Source organism: Rhamphochromis sp. 'chilingali' (assembly GCF_963969265.1).
Source record: "Rhamphochromis sp. 'chilingali' genome assembly, chromosome: 11".
In the NCBI taxonomy this organism is placed as follows: domain Eukaryota; kingdom Metazoa; phylum Chordata; class Actinopteri; order Cichliformes; family Cichlidae; genus Rhamphochromis; species Rhamphochromis sp. 'chilingali'.
This window is the reverse complement of record NC_137938.1, coordinates 36284550-36305973: the sequence shown is the minus strand read 5'-3', so window position 1 is coordinate 36305973 and position 21424 is coordinate 36284550. Positions and strand designations below refer to the sequence as shown.

The 21424-nt window shown below is 38.9% G+C and overlaps 1 protein-coding gene across 1 annotated transcript; it reads left to right on the top strand.

Moving 5' to 3' along the window:
* Positions 1 to 2248: 2248 nt before the first annotated feature.
* LOC308406367 (uncharacterized protein) lies at positions 2249 to 11602 on the top strand. The gene is made up of 7 exons (XM_080897341.1): positions 2249 to 2314; positions 4041 to 4238; positions 4352 to 4465; positions 7030 to 7086; positions 9558 to 9815; positions 9936 to 10058; positions 10788 to 11602. The coding sequence occupies exons 2-7, from the start codon at positions 4062 to 4064 to the stop codon at positions 10851 to 10853; spliced, it is 795 nt and encodes a 264-aa protein (XP_080753467.1). The 5' UTR covers positions 2249 to 2314; positions 4041 to 4061; the 3' UTR covers positions 10854 to 11602.
* Positions 11603 to 21424: the final 9822 nt, after the last annotated feature.

Below are 21424 nucleotides of genomic sequence, written 5' to 3'. Positions count from 1 at the left end.
TTTTAAATATATAATTAGCACATCATGGCCGTGCAATGTTTTATATGGGGTTTTTTTTGTTTTTATTCCTATTAATTATATTTTTAACTTGTCTCTGAATTATTGAATCAGACCAAGATGACATGAAATTTTCAGCAAAATTAGAATTCAAATATTTTGAGTAGCACAACATTAATCATCTCCGTCCTTTTCTCACCCCACATGTCGCTGCCATTCTTGTCCATAGCCTTGTTACTTCCCGGATTGATTATTGTAATTCACTTCTTTTTGGTCTTACTCAAAAATCCACCCACAAGCTCCAACGTGTCCAGGACTCTGCTGCCCGTATTATCACCAGGACCCCTTCTGTCCACCACATCACTCCTGTCCTGCAGCAGCTTCATTGGCTCCTGGTCAAATATCGCATCAATTTCAAAATACTCTTGCACAAATTTAAGGCTATTCATCATCTCTCTCCTCCATATCTCTCTGATCTGGTTCAGATCACCGCCCCATCTCGGTGTCTTAGATCTTCTTCTTCCCTTTCTCTCTCTGTCCCCTCCCCCCGTCTTGCCACCATGGGTAGCAGGGCTTTCAGCTACTCTGCTCCTCGACTCTGGGATTCCCTTCCTCCTGATTTAAGAAATATCTCTTCCTTCTCTCTCTTTAAGTCATAACTCAAAACTCATTTGTTCAAAATAGCTTATCAAACATAGCTTCTCCACTCGGCTATTTTCAATTTGATTTATGTCTTTTGCTTTTATGATTGTGTAAACTGCTTGCTTTTATGTTGCTGTTATTATTCTACCGTGTACAGTGTCCTTGAGTGTTCTGAAAGGTGCGTTCAAATAAAATGTATTATTATTATTTTTCCACCAATACAAAAGGGCTGTTTTTTGTTTTGTTTTTATTTTTTGCTCATAAGCAGAGAGTGCTTGCTAGCGCTGTCTTTAGACAGTAAATGTGACGAAACTATTCAGGAAAAAACGCTGCGTATATATTGTTTATCATGACTCTGGGTTTACGTGGCCTATCAACACCATTTAAAAACTGGTATATATCACCTTGTTGCTTTGTCATCTTGAAGTGGTCATGTGATTGGCTTACCACGACTACTTTATTCTTCCTCAGTCAAACAGCAGCACTCGTGCAATTGTTTTGCCCCCCCTGAGCTCCAGGTGTTGTGCCAAAAAGTGATCATCTGGTAGAAAGTGATTGCTGTCTGCGGGAGCGCGCGCAGCTGCTTAAAGCTGTAGCGCCCAGATTACTTACATAGAGAGCTAAGTCTGTGCAACTGATGTAAGGTGCAGTAAGCTGAAGACAGCTTCAACCGTTGTTGAAAAATTGTAACGCGACCGCCCCGCATTTTCTTGTTGGTAACGGTAACGACATTGTAACGATAGAAATAGTAATTAGTGTTGAATATCAACACTTCACTGAGTTCTTTTGATTTCTCATAGGCATCCGATGGAAGACAAAACCCTGCTCAGTACACCATTTCACACTTTATTCTGTTACACAATTACTTCTCGAAGGGAGATGCGTCCTGCATGACACGGTGCCGCGGTTCTCAAAATGGTTGTGTGCCCCTAACAGTTTTATTACAGACGCAGAACGCTGTTATTCATCACTGGTTGCCTGTGGAGAAGTGGACACGGCTCATAACCTTTTTCTTGTAATTGTACAATAAAGGTGTAGTAAGAGTGTTGCTGTGACCACCAGAGAGTGCTGTTGTATTTCTTTCCTGTTTACTTTTTCCAAACTGTGCAGCAAACGCACCAAGTTTGTTAACAGGTGATTCTTTTAATTATGTTTGACTGATTGTCCCAATTAATTGTCAAAGGAGCTTGCAAAGAAAAGCGTCTGGACTTCTTTAATTAAGTTGCTTGAAAGCAACTTAAAGAAGTCCAGACGCTTTTCTTTGCAAGCTCCTTTGACTACGATGACCTGGATGACTGAGAACCTTCACAGACATACGTCCCAATTAATTAATTGTAATAAAAATCTTTATTATAAAGTTGCTGATCAAGTTTATTTGATGAATGTTTGAAGTTTAAGTTTGGCATGTTTGCTGAAAATATTTCTTTAACTCTTGACATGAACTGAACATAAACTTGTGGCTCCTCTCATGTCACTGCTACCTTTTCTGCAGGTGTTACCTTATACATCATATTTTTTATGCTCACCTTTCTCACAACCGAGAGCATAAAGAGGAGGTGCTATTGGTAACAGGTTTGGCCAGCTCTTGGTTTCCTCTTTCCAGTGTACCGCTTACTTGATCAGACTTGTTTGCTTTTCAAACGGAGGTGTTTAAGTTTTTGTTCTTCACTAACAGGTAAGTCTTTCATGTTTGATTCAGCTTGTAATTCAGACTAATTAAGAGTTGTGTATTTATGTAAAAAATGTGGTTTAATCTAATCGTTGTTCATTTATCTCCATGTTGTAAGTTTTAACAACATCAGAAAACACATCAAGTTGAAACTGATTTTATGATTTCTGGAAGACAAAAATACAACTTATACAGTAAGAAGTCTAATAATAAATATAAAATATAGTACATATATTTATTGATTGGTACAGGGGTTTCGGGTTATGGGTGGAAAACAACACAAAAACATGACTTCCTTGTTCCTTGAACAAGAGCGTGCAGTAAATAAAGCTGGGGCATGGTGCTGACATCACTATGTGCTGCACATTTATCTGCTAAAACTGTGGATTTAACTACATTTCTGGAGTTTTTGAAATGTGTTGCATTAAATAGAAAAGGTTTCTTTTATTTAGCTTTGTTGATATAAATGTGGCAACGATTATTGAGAAAGAGATTTTTCATGTAACAACTGAGGGAGGAAGTAGAAACAATTCAGCAGAAATGAAAGATTAAAAAATTTATAATGACAACTTTTTGTCATGTGAGGCAGAGGCAGGCAGGAAGGGGATGCAAACACAGGACTCTAGTTTTAGTTCTAGAAAACTAGAACTAAAACTCCAAACCAGAAACACAGGGAGACTTACACACATGAGGAGGTACAACAGGACAAAAGGCAAAGGAACACACAGGGTTTAAATATACAAGGGAATAATGAGGGAATGGGATGTAGGAGGGAAACACAGCTGGGATTAATTAGACATAACAAGACAAGGGGAAGAAAAATTAGACACACTGACATTGGACATGGGACTGTCAAAGTAAAACAGGAAATAACACAAACATCGAACCAGGAAAATAAGACACAACAGAAGGAACACAAGGGAGGCACAGAGACAAAACCTAAAGGAAATCACAGCAGTGCTAAAGAAAAACTAAGGAACAGAAAATACAAAAAAACAAATCATGAAAAACCCAGAACATTGAATAAACAAAAACCGAAACATGGAGTCACCCTACTACAGACCATCACACTTTTATTATGAATATAATTGTTATTATTATTATGCCAGAAATTATCTATAGAGACCAAAGTCATTTTTGTAGCACACGACAAACTTTTTTCTGCTGTGAAGTGAAAATTTTAACATAGAAGTTTATGACAAGTTTGAATTTGAATTTATTTATTTAAAAGGGACAGTGCAGTTTAACATAGTTCAAGTGCAAGACATGAGACTGATGTACTGCACATAGGTTTATAGCTACTGCTAATTTTCAACAATTGTCCCTTGTTGGGCTTACAATCTAAATAAATACATATTACAATAAAACATACAACATACAGTGACCTGCTGTTGTAGCCGACACAGTAAAGGGACTGGGTACATCACTACGGGATTCCATTTTCAGCACCTGGAGGTTGCCTTTCCATGTAAAACATTCTTGTAAACTAGTATCAGCACAGTGTTATCCATATGAAGAACCCGTGTCACCTGTTAAAGCCAACTTGAGAGCGTGCAGTGATGTTACAGCGTCCCAGCATCAAGTCGGTTTAATTAAATTAACAAATTACTTTTAAAATTCTGTTTAAAGCTCCTTTGGTGGAAAGTGAAGGGAAGTGAGGTGTGTGGATCAAATTGTTTTTGCTGCTAAGACTTTAATCTGATTCTTATTTCAGTTTTTTCTTGTCTCTCAGTCTCCAGGATCTCAAGACAGGATGTCAGTGACTGTGTCCAAGGCTGATGGGGTCACTGTACTCACTCTGACCACTGACCCCCAAAGTCCTTGGCCTCCTCTGTGTCAGATCTTCAAGAACCTTTGCTACAGTCCAGTGTGCTGCACTGTGTCTCAGCACCTGAGAAGTCTCAACAGAGCTTCTCAGACAGTGCTGGGGGTGAGCTACAACCATCTACACATCACATTTTATATTATGCCTATTTTTTAATTTGTAGTTTTTTCTTAAAGTGCACAATGTTCACTGTTCATACTGTACTTCATTTTTCACAGACGCTGCAGATAATGATCGGGCTTCTCAACATTGGATTGGGATCTATACTCTATAGCACTTGGAACTCCTTATACTTAAACTACTTAGGCTTTCCATTTTGGTTGGGTGCATTGGTAAGTAAATAATGATGGAGATATAGATATATATAGATATATATATCTATAATCTATAGATATATAAATATATCTATATATATATATATATCTATCTATCTATCTATCTATCTATCTATCTATCTATCTATCTATATATATATATATATATATATATATATATATATATATATATATATACATACAGTGGGGCAAAAAAGTATTTAGTCAGCCACCGATTGTGCAAGTTCCCCCACCTAAAATGATGACAGAGGTCAGTAATTTGCACCAGAGGTACACTTCAACTGTGAGAGACAGAATGTGAAAAAAAAAATCCATGAATCCACATGGTAGGATTTGTAAAGAATTTATTCGTAAATCAGGGTGGAAAATAAGTATTTGGTCAATGACAAAAATACAACTCAATACTTTGTAACTTAACCTTTGTTGGCAATAACAGAGGTCAAATGTTTACTATAGGTCTTTACCAGGTTTGCACACACAGTAGCTGCTATTTTGGCCCATTCCTCCATGCAGATCTTCTCGAGAGCAGTGATGTTTTGGGGCTGTCGCCGAGCAACACGGACTTTCAACTCCCGCCACAGATTTTCTATGGGGTTGAGGTCTGGAGACTGGCTAGGCCACTCCAGGACTTTCAAATGCTTCTTACGGAGCCACTCCTTTGTTGCCCGGGCGGTGTGTTTTGGATCATTGTCATGTTGGAAGACCCAGCCTCGTTTCATCTTCAAAGTTCTCACTGATGGAAGGAGGTTTTGGCTCAAAATCTCACGATACATGGCCCCATTCATTCTGTCCTTAACACGGATCAGTCGTCCTGTCCCCTTGGCAGAAAAACAGCCCCATAGCATGATGTTTCCACCCCCATGCTTCACAGTAGGTATGGTGTTCTTGGGATGCAACTCAGTATTCTTCTTCCTCCAAACACGACGAGTTGAGTTTATACCAAAAAGTTCTACTTTGGTTTCATCTGACCACATGACATTCTCCCAATCCTCTGCTGTATCATCCATGTGCTCTCTGGCAAACTTCAGACGGGCCTGGACATGCACTGGCTTCAGCAGCGGAACACGTCTGGCACTGCGGGATTTGATTCCCTGCCGTTGTAGTGTGTTACTGATGGTGACCTTTGTTACTTTGGTCCCAGCTCTCTGCAGGTCATTCACCAGGTCCCCCCGTGTGGTTCTGGGATCTTTGCTCACCGTTCTCATGATCATTTTGACCCCACGGGATGAGATCTTGCGTGGAGCCCCAGATGGAGGGAGATTATCAGTGGTCTTGTATGTCTTCCATTTTCTGATGATTGCTCCCACAGTTGATTTTTTCACACCAAGCTGCTTGCCTATTGTAGATTCACTCTTCCCAGTCTGGTGTAGGTCTACAATACTTTTCCTGGTGTCCTTCGAAAGCTCTTTGGTCTTGGCCATGGCGGAGTTTGGAGTCTGACTGTTTGAGGCTGTGGACAGGTGTCTTTTATACAGATGATGAGTTCAAACAGGTGCCATTCATACAGGTAACGAGTGGGGGACAGAAAAGCTTCTTACAGAAGACGTTACAGGTCTGTGAGAGCCAGAGATTTTCCTTGTTTGAGGTGACCAAATACTTATTTTCCACCCTGATTTACGAATAAATTCTTTACAAATCCTACCATGTGGATTCATGGATTTTTTTTTTTCACATTCTGTCTCTCACAGTTGAAGTGTACCTCTGGTGCAAATTACTGACCTCTGTCATCATTTTAAGTGGGGGAACTTGCACAATCGGTGGCTGACTAAATACTTTTTTGCCCCACTGTATATATATATATATATATAGATAGATAGATATACACATTGTCTAATAAGCAGCACAGTGGTTGTTATTGTTGCCTGATAGCAACAAGGTTCTGGACTGGGTGTCAGTTGTGTGCGAGTTATTTCTGGGTGATCCGGTTTCCTCCACAGCCCAAAGATGTGTTTCATGTTAACTTGTAATTCTAAATTGTCCTTAGGAGTGGAAATGAGAGTGTGTGGTTGTCTGTTTGTCATAAATTGGTCACCTGTGTTGCTCCCTTGTTAGTGAGATTTGGTTACGAAAAAAAAGATGACCAGATTTGTTTTTCCATTTCACATCAGGTCATACTGGATACACAAGATGAGAAATGAAATGCCAACAAAGTGCCATGTAAACCAAACCTGTCACAGTAATGGAATAGGAATCAACTGAGTAATCTTTACGAGAAGATCATTTTGGGGGTCAAACATATCTTTCCACAGTTAAATATGTGACAGAAAGCTTAATTGCCAAGTTTTGTCCAAGATCTTTTTAAGTGTGATGACACCAGTGCACATTTACAAACACAGATTCATAGTTTTGCTAGGTTACATTAAAAATTAGCTATAGTTCAAAATAGCAGTTCACACAAACAAACAATTGCTCTCTCATGGTGAAAAGTTTTATTTACAACATATCCTGCAAGAAGAGGGGATAAAATGTCCATAAAGACCCCTCTGTTTTCTCTGTTGCACTCAGTAAAAAGATGGACGTGAACTTTATTTATGTATTTATTTATTTTGTCTTTTGTCTAGTTCATCATGTTCGGCACTGTGTGCGTTTTGTCTGAGAAGTATCCAAGTCCATGTTTGGTGAGTATTTCAGCTGTAAAACATTTTCATATGATCTCTAAAGGACTTTTTGTTGTCATGTCTTATTCTTATTTGCATTCATGATAAATATACTAAACATGTACAGTATGTCCTACAGCATACACACACTTGCATAAATACTGGAGGGAAGTTTGCTGAAGGAGGACTTAACACCCCTCTAGTCTACATATAATTGCTAAATTATTTTTAGCAAATAAAATACTTTGATAAAAATGATTTCCCACTCCTGACCCCACCTCCAACTTTTCGCACTGCATCTTGAAACAGTTTATATTACAAACAACAATCAGGATGTTACATCCTCATCATGGAAAGATTGTCCACTGGCCTGTAGGTGTGATTAGTCCTGACCGGATGAGGTAGCTCTTCTGTGTTGTGCCATCCGGCGCAACACAGAAGAGCGGCACATGTTCAGGGTTTTAAAAGCCACAGAGACACGGTGTTTAGAAAAAATGAGTCTTAATTGTTCCGATGCTCATGACACATACAGGATCACAAAGGATTTTCACTTAGGCAGCACTTGTCCTTCTCTCCTGGATCAGTTGGAGCTTTCTTTAGGAGCCTTCCCAGCTTTGACAAACATCCAGCTGGGATAACCACATTAACTCAGGGCCTTCTTGATGTGATGTTCTTCTGCTTCCCTGACCGCTTTGTCTGTGGGGATGGTGTTCATTCTGTGTTGTAGCGCACTGGTGATACCCAGATTGTGCTCCACTGGATGGTGAGAGTCAAACCTTAAATACTGATCTGTATGCGTGGTTTTACGGTACACATCAATATTTAAATGTCTCTCGTTACTGATGGAAATCTTACAGTCTAAGAAGGCTAACCTGCAACTTTTCATATTCAATGGTACTCATGGCCACTGATCAATGGTCTTTGATCAGTAGTTGTAGATCAGCGGTCGTGACAATTTGCATACTAATGGTCAAGAAACTGACCTCACAGCCCATTGTTCATCAGTGGTGCTAGTTTCAGTAAGTATGCAAATGAGACTGAAGAGGATGGATGAGTGACCAAACGTTTCTCCCACTGAACCAGCTTTCTGGGATTTCCTTGCCTGGATGATTGAGCATGCATGAAGACAACAGTCACAATAGATTTCCTGAACATTACACTGAATAGGGGATGTGATCCAGAACTCGTTCTGTTTCTATATTTCATTATGTCAAGAAGAATAAAGGAAGAGGAAAATGAAAAAGAGGCAGATTAGCTGGCTAAGGTTAAAAACTGCTGCCTAAGTTTAAACGTAACTTCCGTAAAATTATAATTCACGTTGAAGAAGCTCAAATTTTTAGAAATCTGGCCAAATTAATGAACCCTCCTCCACAAATGTGATTATCTAGACTTGGGACCAGGAAGCAGAGTTGCAGTTTTATTATGTGTCTCTGCAGCTTCTCTCCTCCTGTCACCCCCCTTAAAATGAAAAATCCCATCCTCTGAGAGACTGTGTCAGCTGCCAGACAAAAAAACAAAACAATCAAAAAACATTAGAAAAAAAAAATCACAAAGAATAACAGCAAAGTCCACAACTATCCACAACTGCACCAAAGCGTTTTGAAAGCGCTCTCGAAATCGCATATATTTCCAAACAGAGCTGTCCCATTGCAGTGTGGATGTTTGAAAACGCAGACTTTCTAAAACGATGATGCATTTTAGTCATGTGATGCAGTCATGTGACCAATTAAACAAAGATAGCGGAGTGCATTATACAGCAGCTGTTTTGATTGCTGTATAAATTTTGACAGCCCTAAAAAAAGATTAACATCAGTTTGTACGTGCTCCAGATAGCTTTTATTTAAGTTCTTTAATTCTCACTCGCTTTTGCGCAGGACTGGAGCGTAAGCGTTTTGGGCCGTTTCAATGTAGACGCACAATTCTGTGAAAATGACTGAAAGCGCTAGTGTGGACGCGGAGAGTTTTCAGATGAAAACGCCATTTTCAAATCTATCCGGGCTAGTGTGGATGTAGCCTAAGGGGAGACAATGCTAGGGACACAGACATGAGACAAGGGACCGTCAAAGTAAAAAGACATGAACACAAGGGAGCACAGTGAACACCTAAACACTGGAAGAAAATAACAAAAAATCAGAAAACTAAAAATTGATAAACACAAAACATAAACATGGAGTCACCAGATTCCGGACCATGACATCTACGACAGAGATTCCAAATCTGAAGAATCATCAGAATCAGATACTTCATTAATCTGAAGTGAAGAATAACATTAACAAACCAAAAACAGAAACCCTAAACCCAAATTCACAACCATCATATCCTAAAGCAGCAACTAGACAGAAACCAACATTTAGATTAATGAGGAATCCAGACATGACTACGTAAACATGTGTACTCACAGAGGCTATGATACTTTAGTCTAAGAATGCACTAAGTGTCATTTATGGTTTGGATATTTTCTTGTACATTAACTGGTCATTTTTGTTTTTCAGGTCATCCTTACTGTGATTCTGAATCTGGCTGGAGTTGCTTTTGCCATTACAGCCATTGCACTGTACAGCATTAATTTAGGAAACATTCGTTCTTGGTGGAACTGTTATGAATACTACAATGGCTACAATGGCTACAATGGTTACAATGGTTACAATGGCTACAATGGTTACGGGTATGGCAGGGAAACAATAACGTCTCCATCTTTGGAGGAAAAACTCCTTCAGGAGAAATGCTACGAGGGCCGAGCAATGCTGGTGGTAAGTTAGGGAGAGCAGAAAGAAAAATGGCACATATACACTATATGATACTATCTTATATACTGCAGTATATAACATTTTGAGACTGTAGATGAAACGCTGTTGTTTGCGTCCCATCAGATGCTCCTGAGAAGCATCAGTGCTGTGATGATCACCTTGTCTGTTCTGGAGCTCTGTGTTGTGATAAGCTCTGCTGTCCTGGGAATCAAGGCTCTGAGGAACAAAGAAAAAGGACAAAACAAGGTAGATAATGGACAACACAATGGTTCAAACACATTCTGATAAACATGTTAAATAGTAGAAGATGTTGGCTGAACACATGAAGTGTTCTTGCAGGAATTCTGTTTGTTTTGTCTGAATATCAGTGAAACCAGGTAACAGTGAGTCTGTGCAGTGTTCTCATGCTCTCTACCAGTTTGAGTGAGTCAGTTAAAGTTTATATCTGATGTACAGACAGAGAGCAGGATGACAACATAAAACAAAACAACAGCCCATCATGACTTTAAGGCATGAAGCTCAGTCAGTCCAGAATATTTGTGGAACTTCAAAATCTTTGTAGAAACTGGCTCCCACGTGGACCGGCCCAGGACAGCAAGTCCAGAGTTCAGGCTGCAGATTTTAGGGAGAGACTGTGTGAATCAGAGCTTCATGGTGGAACTGCTGCAGAGAGAGAGAGAGAGCCATGAGAAAGAAGAGCTGTTGGGACTAATAAAAAAATAGACCAGAGGAAGTTTGAACAGCTGTGCCCAACTTTCTGTTAGTGTGGACAACAACAGCTTACCACAGTTTGTTTTAATAACAATAAAATAAATTGTAATTGCACTTTATTTTTAATGCTGACTTACATTAAATATTTCATTAAACATTGATTCCTTTTTGTATTCCTGCATGAAATTGTCATCAAAGTGTGCGCAGTCATGGTTGTTTGATTGGAGGGAGTCGACACTTCACAAATATTTTTTTCTCTTTTAGAGCACTGATGACCCAGAGCTCCACAAACCTCTGCTGGAGGAAGTCACTGCACAGCCTGTGGCATAAACATCTTGGCTCTGTGATTGGAAATGTCTGCGATTTACACACATTCTTACTAACAGCTAACTGATAATATACAAATTATGACTGTGTGTTAATGTAGTGACATATACCTTATATTTAGTTAGATCCCAGCACCGGGTTGGTAAAAAGTGATTGATAAACAACAAAATTATTGTTATAAGTCAGAGTCCTGAGCTCAGACGCTGTGCAATAACCTGAAGTTTATTCAGTCAAAATACAAACTGGTAACTCTTTTCTTTTCTTTCTTTTTTAATGTGTAAACAGGGAATGTCAGGTGGAGGTTTTTACTTTTAAATGAGGTTTGAAATGTTAAGAAACTCAAGAATTTACTTTTCCCAGCCTGTGCTGTAAATGCTTTCGCTTCAGTCGCACCTAACCTCTGGAACAACCTCCTTCATGCTATTCACGCATCTGACTCAATCCAGACCTTCAAGGCTCGATTGAAATCCCACCTTTTTAGTTTAGCCTTCCCAGCTTCCTAAAGCATGCCTTTTAAGTGTACTTCCTTGCCCTCCCCATTTTCCTCTGTTTTGCTTATATTGTTTTATCAGTTTTATTTTTAAGTCTTACTTGCTTATCTGCATACTTGTATACTTGGTTAATCAATGCCTCCCACTTGCTAGCGTATCTGCTTTTGTATTTTGCTACTGTTTTAATGGATTTTGTGAAGCACTTTGGTGTATCTCTGGTTTTAAATGTGCTATACAAATAAAGTTGTATTGGATTGTATTTCTTGGCATGTTCAATAAAACATGAAAGGTTCAGCTGTTGTGCGTTGTGTGTTTATTCAGATTTCGTAATCGTGAATCAGATGGAGACCAAACCACATTCTCACTTCTGCCAAATACGAGGAAGAACTAATTGTAACAGGTCTGCATTTAGTTCCTGGTTTCTGTTTTCCAAACTGCACAGCAAGCAACCAGTCTGAGTTTAGGTTTAGTTTAGGACTTTTTTATTAAAAGTTACATGCTGTGTTTAAAGTTCAAACTCATTAGAAGATTCATGGAAACATAGAATGTCAGTCAACTGAGATAGTGAGAGGTTCATATTCAGTGGATAGAAACCATTTAAATTTCACTCACATAATTATTTTAATATTTAAATAGTTAACAGCAAAAATTGTGAAATGGAAAAAGCAGGAATGATTAGGTGGATCTCTGATTCTATGCATCAGCTGTGACTGTCCTGCTCACTGTCTGCTCAGTTTAAAACACCACACTTAGTCAGTCTGTGCAGTAGTCGCAGTAGTTAGAGCAGTGGTCACTGCTGTTGTTCATGGTTTGAATGTGTCAGCACCTTTTCATGCACTTTACCCATGCTGTTTTTCACTTTCAGAGTACTGATGATCGACAGCGCTACAAAGACCTGCTGGAGAAAGTCACTGCACAGCTTATAGCCTAAATGTGTTGCCTCTGTCCTTTAACATCACTGAGTTATACAAAGTTTTCTTATTGAAGTGCTGCTTAAAGACTGCATTCCTGCTGTGTGCTTGTATTTTTCAAACCTTGCATTTATTGATTCTGACACAGTCAGTTTTCCACCATTGTTGGTGTTCTTCTTTATTGCTACCAGTGAGGGTTTTTTTTGTTTGTTTATTAAAAATAATTTAATTTTGGAACATGTAGAACAAAAATGATGCCATCTATAGCTGTTACATGGCGTTATTGTTTGTAAGTATACTGGATAAGTGGTTAAGAAGGAAGAAAACTGAAGTTTGGATTTGATGCTTTTGCACAATTTCTCCACCAAGCAGCACGGATATTCATCCTTTCACTCATCTTAAGTGTGATCAGGGGAATTTAGAAATCAGAACCAAAAAGAAGGTAGGAACGGGTAGAAGACACGGATCTGTGTGGAACTGCCCTAAAATAAAATAAAAAACCCTCTATATCACATTCAAAAACTTTTAATGAATTCGTTTCAGTTTATAAAACTATCGTCCAAAACAAAATTATGTTTAAACTCTTCTGAAGCATATTGTGCACAATATTCAGGTTAAATCTTCTGATTTCCTGCCCCTTAAAACAATTTCCCTCAATCAATCAATCAACCTCCCACTTTCACATGGACTGTGGACCACATTTAGACAAGTCCAACTCCAAACATTCCTCCTACATGTAGCTGCCAAGTGGGAGGAGGCACTTCTGCAGCGAAATTGAATAATCTCTGGAACAATTTCAAGGAATCGAAATCCTCAAGTGAAAAAATAAAGTGGTTATATGGAATTTAATCTGCCCTATCCTTGGTTACTGACATGTAGCTCAGACTGGAGCGTGGCGCTGGGCAGAATACCGAGAGCCAGACCTAAAGGGTACACTACGAACCAAGCTCAACACAGCCGGCTTTCTTTGGCTCAGCTGGCTCACTATAGGGAAAAAGGGCTGGTTGGAAGCGCGACCCTCTGCTCCAGGATCCGTTCACGGTCACATAAAAAGGGGCGTTTTATGGGTCATGTGACTCCTCTTCCACATACTCAATTCAGAGGCGTAAAATAATAAAATGGAGATTACAAAACCTGTCTGTACATAACATAAATGATAAAGATCACTTTCACACAAAGTTGTTTCCGTTCTCTGTTGCTGATATAAAAGTGGGCCCATGGATCCAATGACATCCTCCTACTGGAGGATAAATGAATACAGAAAGAACTATTAACTGACTAATAAACAAGCAACATGTGAATATGAAACGATTTAATAAACATTTGGAAGCATGAATTTCATTTGTGTTGGACAGATTTATTTCTAAACAATATTTAAATAAACAGATATTGTTTATTTCTAAACAATATTGCCACATACTTTTCTCCAGCTAACATCCTGCCCTGACTTTTTATGCTCACTTTTAATCAGTGTTTACTCTGTGTTAAGCAAAGGGTAAAGGTCTTTGTATGCTCTGAATGGGAGGAGGCACTTTTGCTAAGAGGTTTGTTTGTACTTCGTGCTTCCTCTAAAGGCTTGTTTCCCGACTTCGCAGCCAATATTCAGACTGATTTTTTTCTCAAGAGGATTTGTTTACGTTTTTCTTCTTCTCAGAGAGGTACTTTCAAATGATTCAGTTTATACAGCCTAATTAAATATGAGATATTCATTATGTAACTACAGATTAAGCGATTTAGTACCATGATGTCCATTTTATGATGAATATTCTACGCTTATGCTAAAGTGATTTGCAGAAAGATATGTGAGAAAATAAAAGGTAAAGGTGAAAAGTTTATTTTAAATGTACATGAACCTTGGGTATGACAAATAAATTACATGACAAATGAACTTTCATATTTTTTGGAATGCACTTACATATTAAGCCAGCATAATAAGCTATAGCTCTTTTGCACACATCTGTTCAAATCTCCATATTTTGTCTCCTTTTCTGTCTTCAGCTATTTATTTGTACTATTTGTATTTATATGTTCTATTACTATTGTATATATTAATCAGCATCTGTGGGTAGACAGCAAAGAAAGAATTTCATTGCACAAAGAAATGCCTTTTCTCTTGTGACACATGACAATAAACACTTTGAATCTTGAGATACACTAGTGTACATCATTTGTATTTGCTTTGAGTTTCCTCATGTTTTTGCACTTTGAACACATGTCCAGATAAAATTGACTGTTTTATGTTATTCAGCCTTTACTTCATTCACTCTGACAGCAAAAGGTCACTTTAGATTGCTTCACTTGCTGCAGTAAATACAGTGAGTTAAACCTCAGGATGAATCCAGTTTGGAATGGTATTTGTTTGATTCTTGGAAAACAGAATTCACCTAATTATGAGCTATAACAGTTTATAACTGCTCTGTAGCCTCACCTTGGACATTTTGGAAGCTATCACAACATTCAACTGGATATGAAAACATGTTAATGATCCAGTGATTGAGACCCAGAGATGGGCAGTAATGCGTAATCCGATTACTTTTTTCAAGTAATGAGTAAAGTAAGGGATTACTATTGCAAAAAAGGTAATTAGATTACTGTTACTTTCCCGCAAGCATGCTGCGCTACTGCGTTACTAAAACCGTGAATTTTTTTGCGAGAGCGTCTCATGACAATGACGTAAGCGAGTGCAACAATCATGGCAACAGCTGTGTGCAGATCAACAATGGGGGAGAGAGTATGAGCGTGCAGCATTTAAAGCGTGGAAGTACTGACCTTAGTTTGAGTTTGATGCTGTAAAAAATGACGAAAACGTTAGCGTCCGCTGTTCACTGCGTGGGAAGAAAACTTCTTTTTACAGTGAAAAAAAAAAGCCCTCTGAATCTCAGCTAAAATGTCACATAAACCATTTCTACAACCACCAAACACACCGAAAACAAGCCATGGTTAAATAAGCAGTTATGTAAATGCACAGAAGACCGCTAAACAAACCAAATGGAACAAGAACTTCTTCAAACTTCATGTAACCGGCTAAAGACAGGCTGGTTAGCTTCCAGAGCTATTACTGACTCCAAACACCAAGTTTCACCACATTCTGACCAAAATTCACTGAATGAGCCGCAAAAGAAGACCCCAAAAACACATAGCAGCGCAGATGCGCTACTGATTACTTTTTTCAAGTAGCTTGACCAACACTGTTGAGACCTATGAAGTCAACATCTGGGTGAGCAAATGTAACCTAAACAAAAAAGGTTGCATTTATTTGAATTGTTGAAACAATGTGGAAGTAACTACACACTGTCATGATTCGGCTGTGTGGCAGGCAGGAGAGGACCCAAACGCAAACTCACAGAGACAAAAGGTAAACTCAAAAAACACAGCTTTATTGCTGGCGTGAAGTGGGACACGAAAAACAATACAAAATAAACTAAACTGGGAAAACTAAAGCACAAGGAGCCACAGGGAAAAAAATCACACAGCTATGATGGAGACTACGACACTGACAAAGAGAAACACAGAGCTTAAATACACAGAGGGATAACGAGGGAATGAGACACAGAAGGGGAGCACAGCTGGGAGTAATCAGGCTGGACGAGACAGAGACGCAAAACTAGAAACACTCACATGAGGCATGGACCTACAAAGTAAAACAGGAAACACACTGACTGAATTCTAAACATGCAAACTTAACAGCAACAGGGGAGACATAACATGGAACACAGGGAAGCCATATGACAAAGCCAAAGAGCAAAACCTAAGATAACAATAACTGAGATCTAGGGAAACACGAAACAGTACCACAAAGGACTCAAAACATAATCCATAATATAAAAACACGAGATCTCTCCAAAATGAAACAGGAAACATGAGAGGCAGACATGACAACATAAGACAACAGACATGAAACACACGAAGGGCAAGGGAGACTTCACAGGGGTTGAAAACACAAGGGGGAACTAATAAGCAAATGAACATAGGAGACCTGATGAGCTTAACATACTATAAACATCAAAATGAACTAAAACTCAAAACACTGGGTCCTAAGACCCAGGATCGTGACACACACTGGATAATTCTGGATGGAAAAATGGAGAAATGAGGAATAAATACAGAAATGCAGGAATAAGATCATATTAATTACTTAGTAGTTTGGTTTGTTAATGCATGTGTATATATGACAGCAGCTTTTCTGTGTGAAGTTTGCATGTTCCTTGTCTGTGTGAGTTCTCTCTCTGGCTTCCTCTCACAGTCAAAAGACTGTGGTGTTGGCTTAGCTTAGACTGTTAGTTAGATGAACCTAACCCTCGATGTGAAAGGATGATTGGGTCCAGAATTTCATTTTAATTTCATGCATTCTGTTCTGTCTTTCAGTCTACAGACAGGATGTCTGTCACTGTGTCCAAGGCTGATGGGGTCACTGTATTCACCTTGACCTCTGACCCTGATAGCTCTTGGCCTCCTCTGTGCCAGATCCTCAAGAACCTTTGCTACAGCCCAGTGTGCTGCACTGTGTCTCAGCGCCTGAGGAGTCTCAACAGAACTTCTCAGACAGTGCTGGGGGTGAGCTACAACATTCAAAGATAGAAGATAGATCAAAGATAGAACAGATAGTTTCCATATAATTACTAATACATTAATATACGTATTAGATTTTTTTCAGAACTCTAAACCTAAACTTTGAGTTAATCATTTCTGCTGATGAAATAATTAGTGATTTTTTTTCATATTGCTGTCACTCATCATGCATGTAATCGCTTCAGGTGTTTATTTAGAAAAGCAACAAGGCAAAGTGGTCCACTGTACAGCATCACTGCACCACAGATGTTTATCACCAATACTGTCCTTCCTTTTTCACAGACTCTGCAGATTATGATTGGACTGCGCTGTTGGAAAGGTACTATGCAAGTAATCCTAGTGGAAGGGGTTACATAAAAAGGATGAGGGACCTGTGGAATCTTCAATATCAGGGATCCAGACTGACGGCAAAACACGTAGCGGGGATGTACACCAGCTGAGAATGGGCCTGAAACATTTCTTACAAGACTAACAGAGTTGTAGCTGCCGAAAAATTGCAAAGTCAGTTTTGTTGTGACAGAATGTGAAAAGGTAAAGTTGTATTGTATGTAGGTTATATTCAGAGATATTTTTTTGGTTGTACATCAAGTGATATGTTTCCTATTTCAGCTCATCCTCACTGTGACTCTAAATGTTGCTGGAGTTGCTTTTGCAATCACAGCCATTGTGCTCTACAGCATCCATTTAGCAAACATATACCTGTGGTGGGGATCGCAGTGTGATAATGACTACAATCCATACTGGTACCAGATGCGTACAACAACCGCAGTTACTCCATCTCCTGAGGAGATGATCATTAAGGAAAGATGCTTAGAGGGCCAAGCAGTGGTGAAGGTAAGTTTGAAAAAGGCCAACAGTTAAAAGGTTTTTTTTCCAACTGTTGGTTGGACAAAACAAACAGGGAGACATTCGTTATAGCAAAGAAGATGAATTTGAACTTAATAACCAAATGAACTATTTGGTTGGACCAAATAAGCAAACAAAAAACGTGTAAATATGACATCTAAGAAGACAATTTAAATCATGAAGAACAAATTCTTCATTAAATCGATACAAAGATAAACTATTTTCAGAAGTTTTTGAGATTGTTGTTTTGAAATGCAGCATTGATGTTTGTCTCACCAGATGCTCTTGAGAAGCATCAGTGTTGTCCTGATTGTCCTGTCAGTCCTCGAGCTCTGCATCACCATCGGCTCTTCCATCCTGGGGATCAAATCTCTGAGGAGGAAGGACAAGGGAAAAAATGAGGTACAAGATATATAGTATGAACTAACACAGTCTGACAAACATCTTAATTAATCGGTAAATGTTGAGTAGACAGTAGTTTTATATGAGTTCTTAAAAGATTACTTTTAGGAATATGTCATAGTTTTGATTCTGTCTTCATGTAATGAGTAGTGGTGTCCAAACATTTGTCTGGTAACATAAAGGTTTTCTTTTCTTCTTCTCAAATCGTCAATTTAAATCTCTCTCTCTTTTTTTTTCTTGAAAATGTTGTGTTTCCCCTTTGTGTTATATACATCCAACTCTGATGGTGGATGTTCAATTCAATTCAATTCAACCTTATTTATATAGCGCCAAATCACAACAAAAGTTGCCTCAAGGCGCTTCATAGATACAGAGAAAAACCCAACAATCATATGACCCCCTATGAGCAAGCACTTTGGCGACAGTGGGAAGGAAAAACTCCCTTTTAACAGGAAGAAACCTCCGACAGAACCAGGCTCAGGGAGGGGCGGGGCCATCTGCTGCGACCGGTTGGGGTGAGAGAAGGAAGACAGGATAAAAGACATGCTGTGGAAGAGAGACAGAGGTTAATAACAGATATGATTCAATGCAGAGAGGTCTGTTAATACATAGTGAGTGAGAAAGGTGACTGGAAAGGAAAAACTCAATGCATCATGGGAATCCCCCGGCAGCCTATGTCTATTGCAGCATAACTAAGGGAGGATTCGTCTGTGAAGGTTCTCAGTCATCCAGGTCATCGTAGTCTAAGAAGCTTCTCGGATGAGAGGTGAAACGTCTTCAAGCAACTTAAAGAAGTCCAGACGCTTTTCTTTGCAAGCTCCTTTGACTAAGGGAGGATTCAGGGTCACCTGGTCCAGCCCTAACTATATGCTTTAGCAAAAAGGAAAGTTTGAAGCCTAATCTTGAAAGTAGAGATAGTGTCTGTCTCCATGTCCCCATGTTCATATTAGACATGGTTTTAAAACAAATCTCATAATTTCAAACAGAGATTCATATAATGTTTGCTGTTGTTAAAGTAATCCCTGTTGGTCAATAGGTCTGCAAACGGCTCTAAACCTTTTGTTTCATACAGTTTATTTTTCAACTCTTGGCTATTTGTAATGTCATGGAGAGGATACCCTTAGTGACCTAAGTTGTCCCAGGAAAACAGCTTAGTCTAAGAACACTGGACCCACCCACATGCTGTTCAAATCGTCTGCTTATAACAGGCATTCAATTGAATTTAACTTAACTGAGTTCAATTCAGTCAATCAGATTCAATTAAATCAAATTAAATTTGTCTTTAATGATAAGAGGCTAAAACAGCCAGTTCAGACAGGGAATGAACTGAGGGACTGCACCGTGGCACAGTATAACAGAAAGAAGGATGCTTTTGAACTTTTGTTGATGCAAAGTCTGACAGTGTTGAGGCTCATAATTTACCCGAAAAGAAAAGAGTGGTTACAGAAGCGCAGACTAAAACTCCCCGCACGAAGCACAAAAGCACAAAAGCACAGTTCATTCAGTTTTGTGTAATCGTCAGCACATTTCACGTACTTTCCCATTTCTTTCTTCTTCTTGTAGAGCACTGATGACTCAGAGTTGACCAAACCACTGCTGGAGGAAGTCACTGCACAGGCTGTAGCCTAAATGTCTTTGTTCTATCAGTTACCAGGAATCATGTTCCTTTATGACCTACAACTAACTTGATGCCTTGATGATTTATACTAATTAAGACTTTGTCTTCCTAAGTGCTTCTTGAAAGGAAGACATACCAAATTGAATCGATTGATAATTTCATTGTTGTGCTAATGATTAAAATTTAAGTTGAGAAAAGTGCCTTAAACTCAATTATGTTTGTTGGTAAAAATGTGTTTATTCTTGTGAAATATGGGGTTATTTTCTTTGCCATTCCACAATGTATGATGACAATATTAAAAAAGTTAGAAAAGAATAAAAATAAAGATAAATACTGACACATACAGTTAAAACCAGATATTACACTTTAAAAACAACAAAAAATTCTTACAATTAAACATCAAATCAGAGTAAACCTTTCTTTTAGATCAATAAATATTAACATATTTTTTGTAGGCTATTTGTGAAATGTCAGAGTAAAGAGAGAACTGTTACGTATTTTTATGGCTTTTATTAAAGTCAGAAGCATACATACACTTCCTTAGTATTTGGTAGAATTGCCCCGACACTGTTTCACTTGGGCCAAATGTTTCAGGTATCCTTCCACCAGCTTTCTACAGTAGTTGATGGGCATCACGGACCAGTCCTCGTGACAGAACTGGTGTACCTGGTTCAGGCTTGCAGGCCTTCTTGCTCCCACTCACCTTTTAGTGCCACCCACATGTTTTCTATCAGATTGAGATCAGGCCTTTGTGATTGAGATCACTCCAATACCTTGACTTTGTTGTATTTAAGCCACTTTGTAAATAATTTGTAAATTCATTTGGAAGAGCCATTTGGGCCCAAGCTTCAATTTCCTGGCTGATGCCTTCAGATGCTGCTTCAATATATCCACATAATTTTCTTTTCTCATGATGTCATCTATTTTGTGAAGTGCATCAGTCCCTCCTGCGGTAAAACAGCCCCACAACATGATGCTGTTACCCCCATACTTCACAGTTGGGATGGTGTTCTGAGGCTTCAAAGCTTCCACCTTTTTCCTCCAAATATACGGTTTATCATGGCCCAACGGTTCAGTTGTTTCGCCAGACCACACGACATGTCTCCAGAAATAGAGATTTTTGTCCCCATGTGCAGTTGTAAACTGTAGTCCAGCTTATTGTGGTTTTAAAGTAATGGCTTTCTCCTCCAGAGTACCCTGTGAGGTCATGGTGCTACAGGACTCATTTTTACTGTGAATAGTCACACTGTCTTACCAGCATCTTCACAAGATCTTATGCTGTTGTCCTTGTTGGTTGATTTACACATTTTACACCAAAAAACATTCCTCTCTGGGAATCCGTCTCCTTCCTGAGCGGCATGATGGTTGCACATTCCCATGTTTTTTATACTTGCATATTGTTGTCTCAATGTGTGACCTTCAGGCATCTGGAAATTGCACCCAAGGATGAGCCACACTTGTGTAGGTCCACAATTCTTTTCCTGATGCCTTCATTGATTTCTTTTGATTTTCTCATGATGTCAAAGAAAGAGGCCCTCCTCCTCCTCCTTCTTCTTCTTTATATTGTTTATTGGCAGTTGGCAAACAACAAATTGGTGCATTACCGCCACCAACTAATGTGGAGTGTAGAAAGAGTCTCTGTGTTTGGGGTGTGCCTTTATTAGCATTCACAGGTGTGCCACCAATTAACTCAAATGGACTCAATTAACCTATAAGAAGCTTCTTAAGCTCAGAATA

Excerpts from the sequence above, each read along its gene's own strand:
- LOC308406367 (XM_080897341.1), top strand. The coding sequence starts at position 4,062 with ATGTCAGTGACTGTGTCCAAGGCTGATGGGGTCACTGTACTCACTCTG. Across the intron at positions 4,239-4,351 it reads CTTCTCAGACAGTGCTGGGG|ACGCTGCAGATAATGATCGG; the intron begins GTGAGCTACAAC and ends CATTTTTCACAG. Across the intron at positions 7,087-9,557 it reads AGTATCCAAGTCCATGTTTG|GTCATCCTTACTGTGATTCT; the intron begins GTGAGTATTTCA and ends TTTGTTTTTCAG.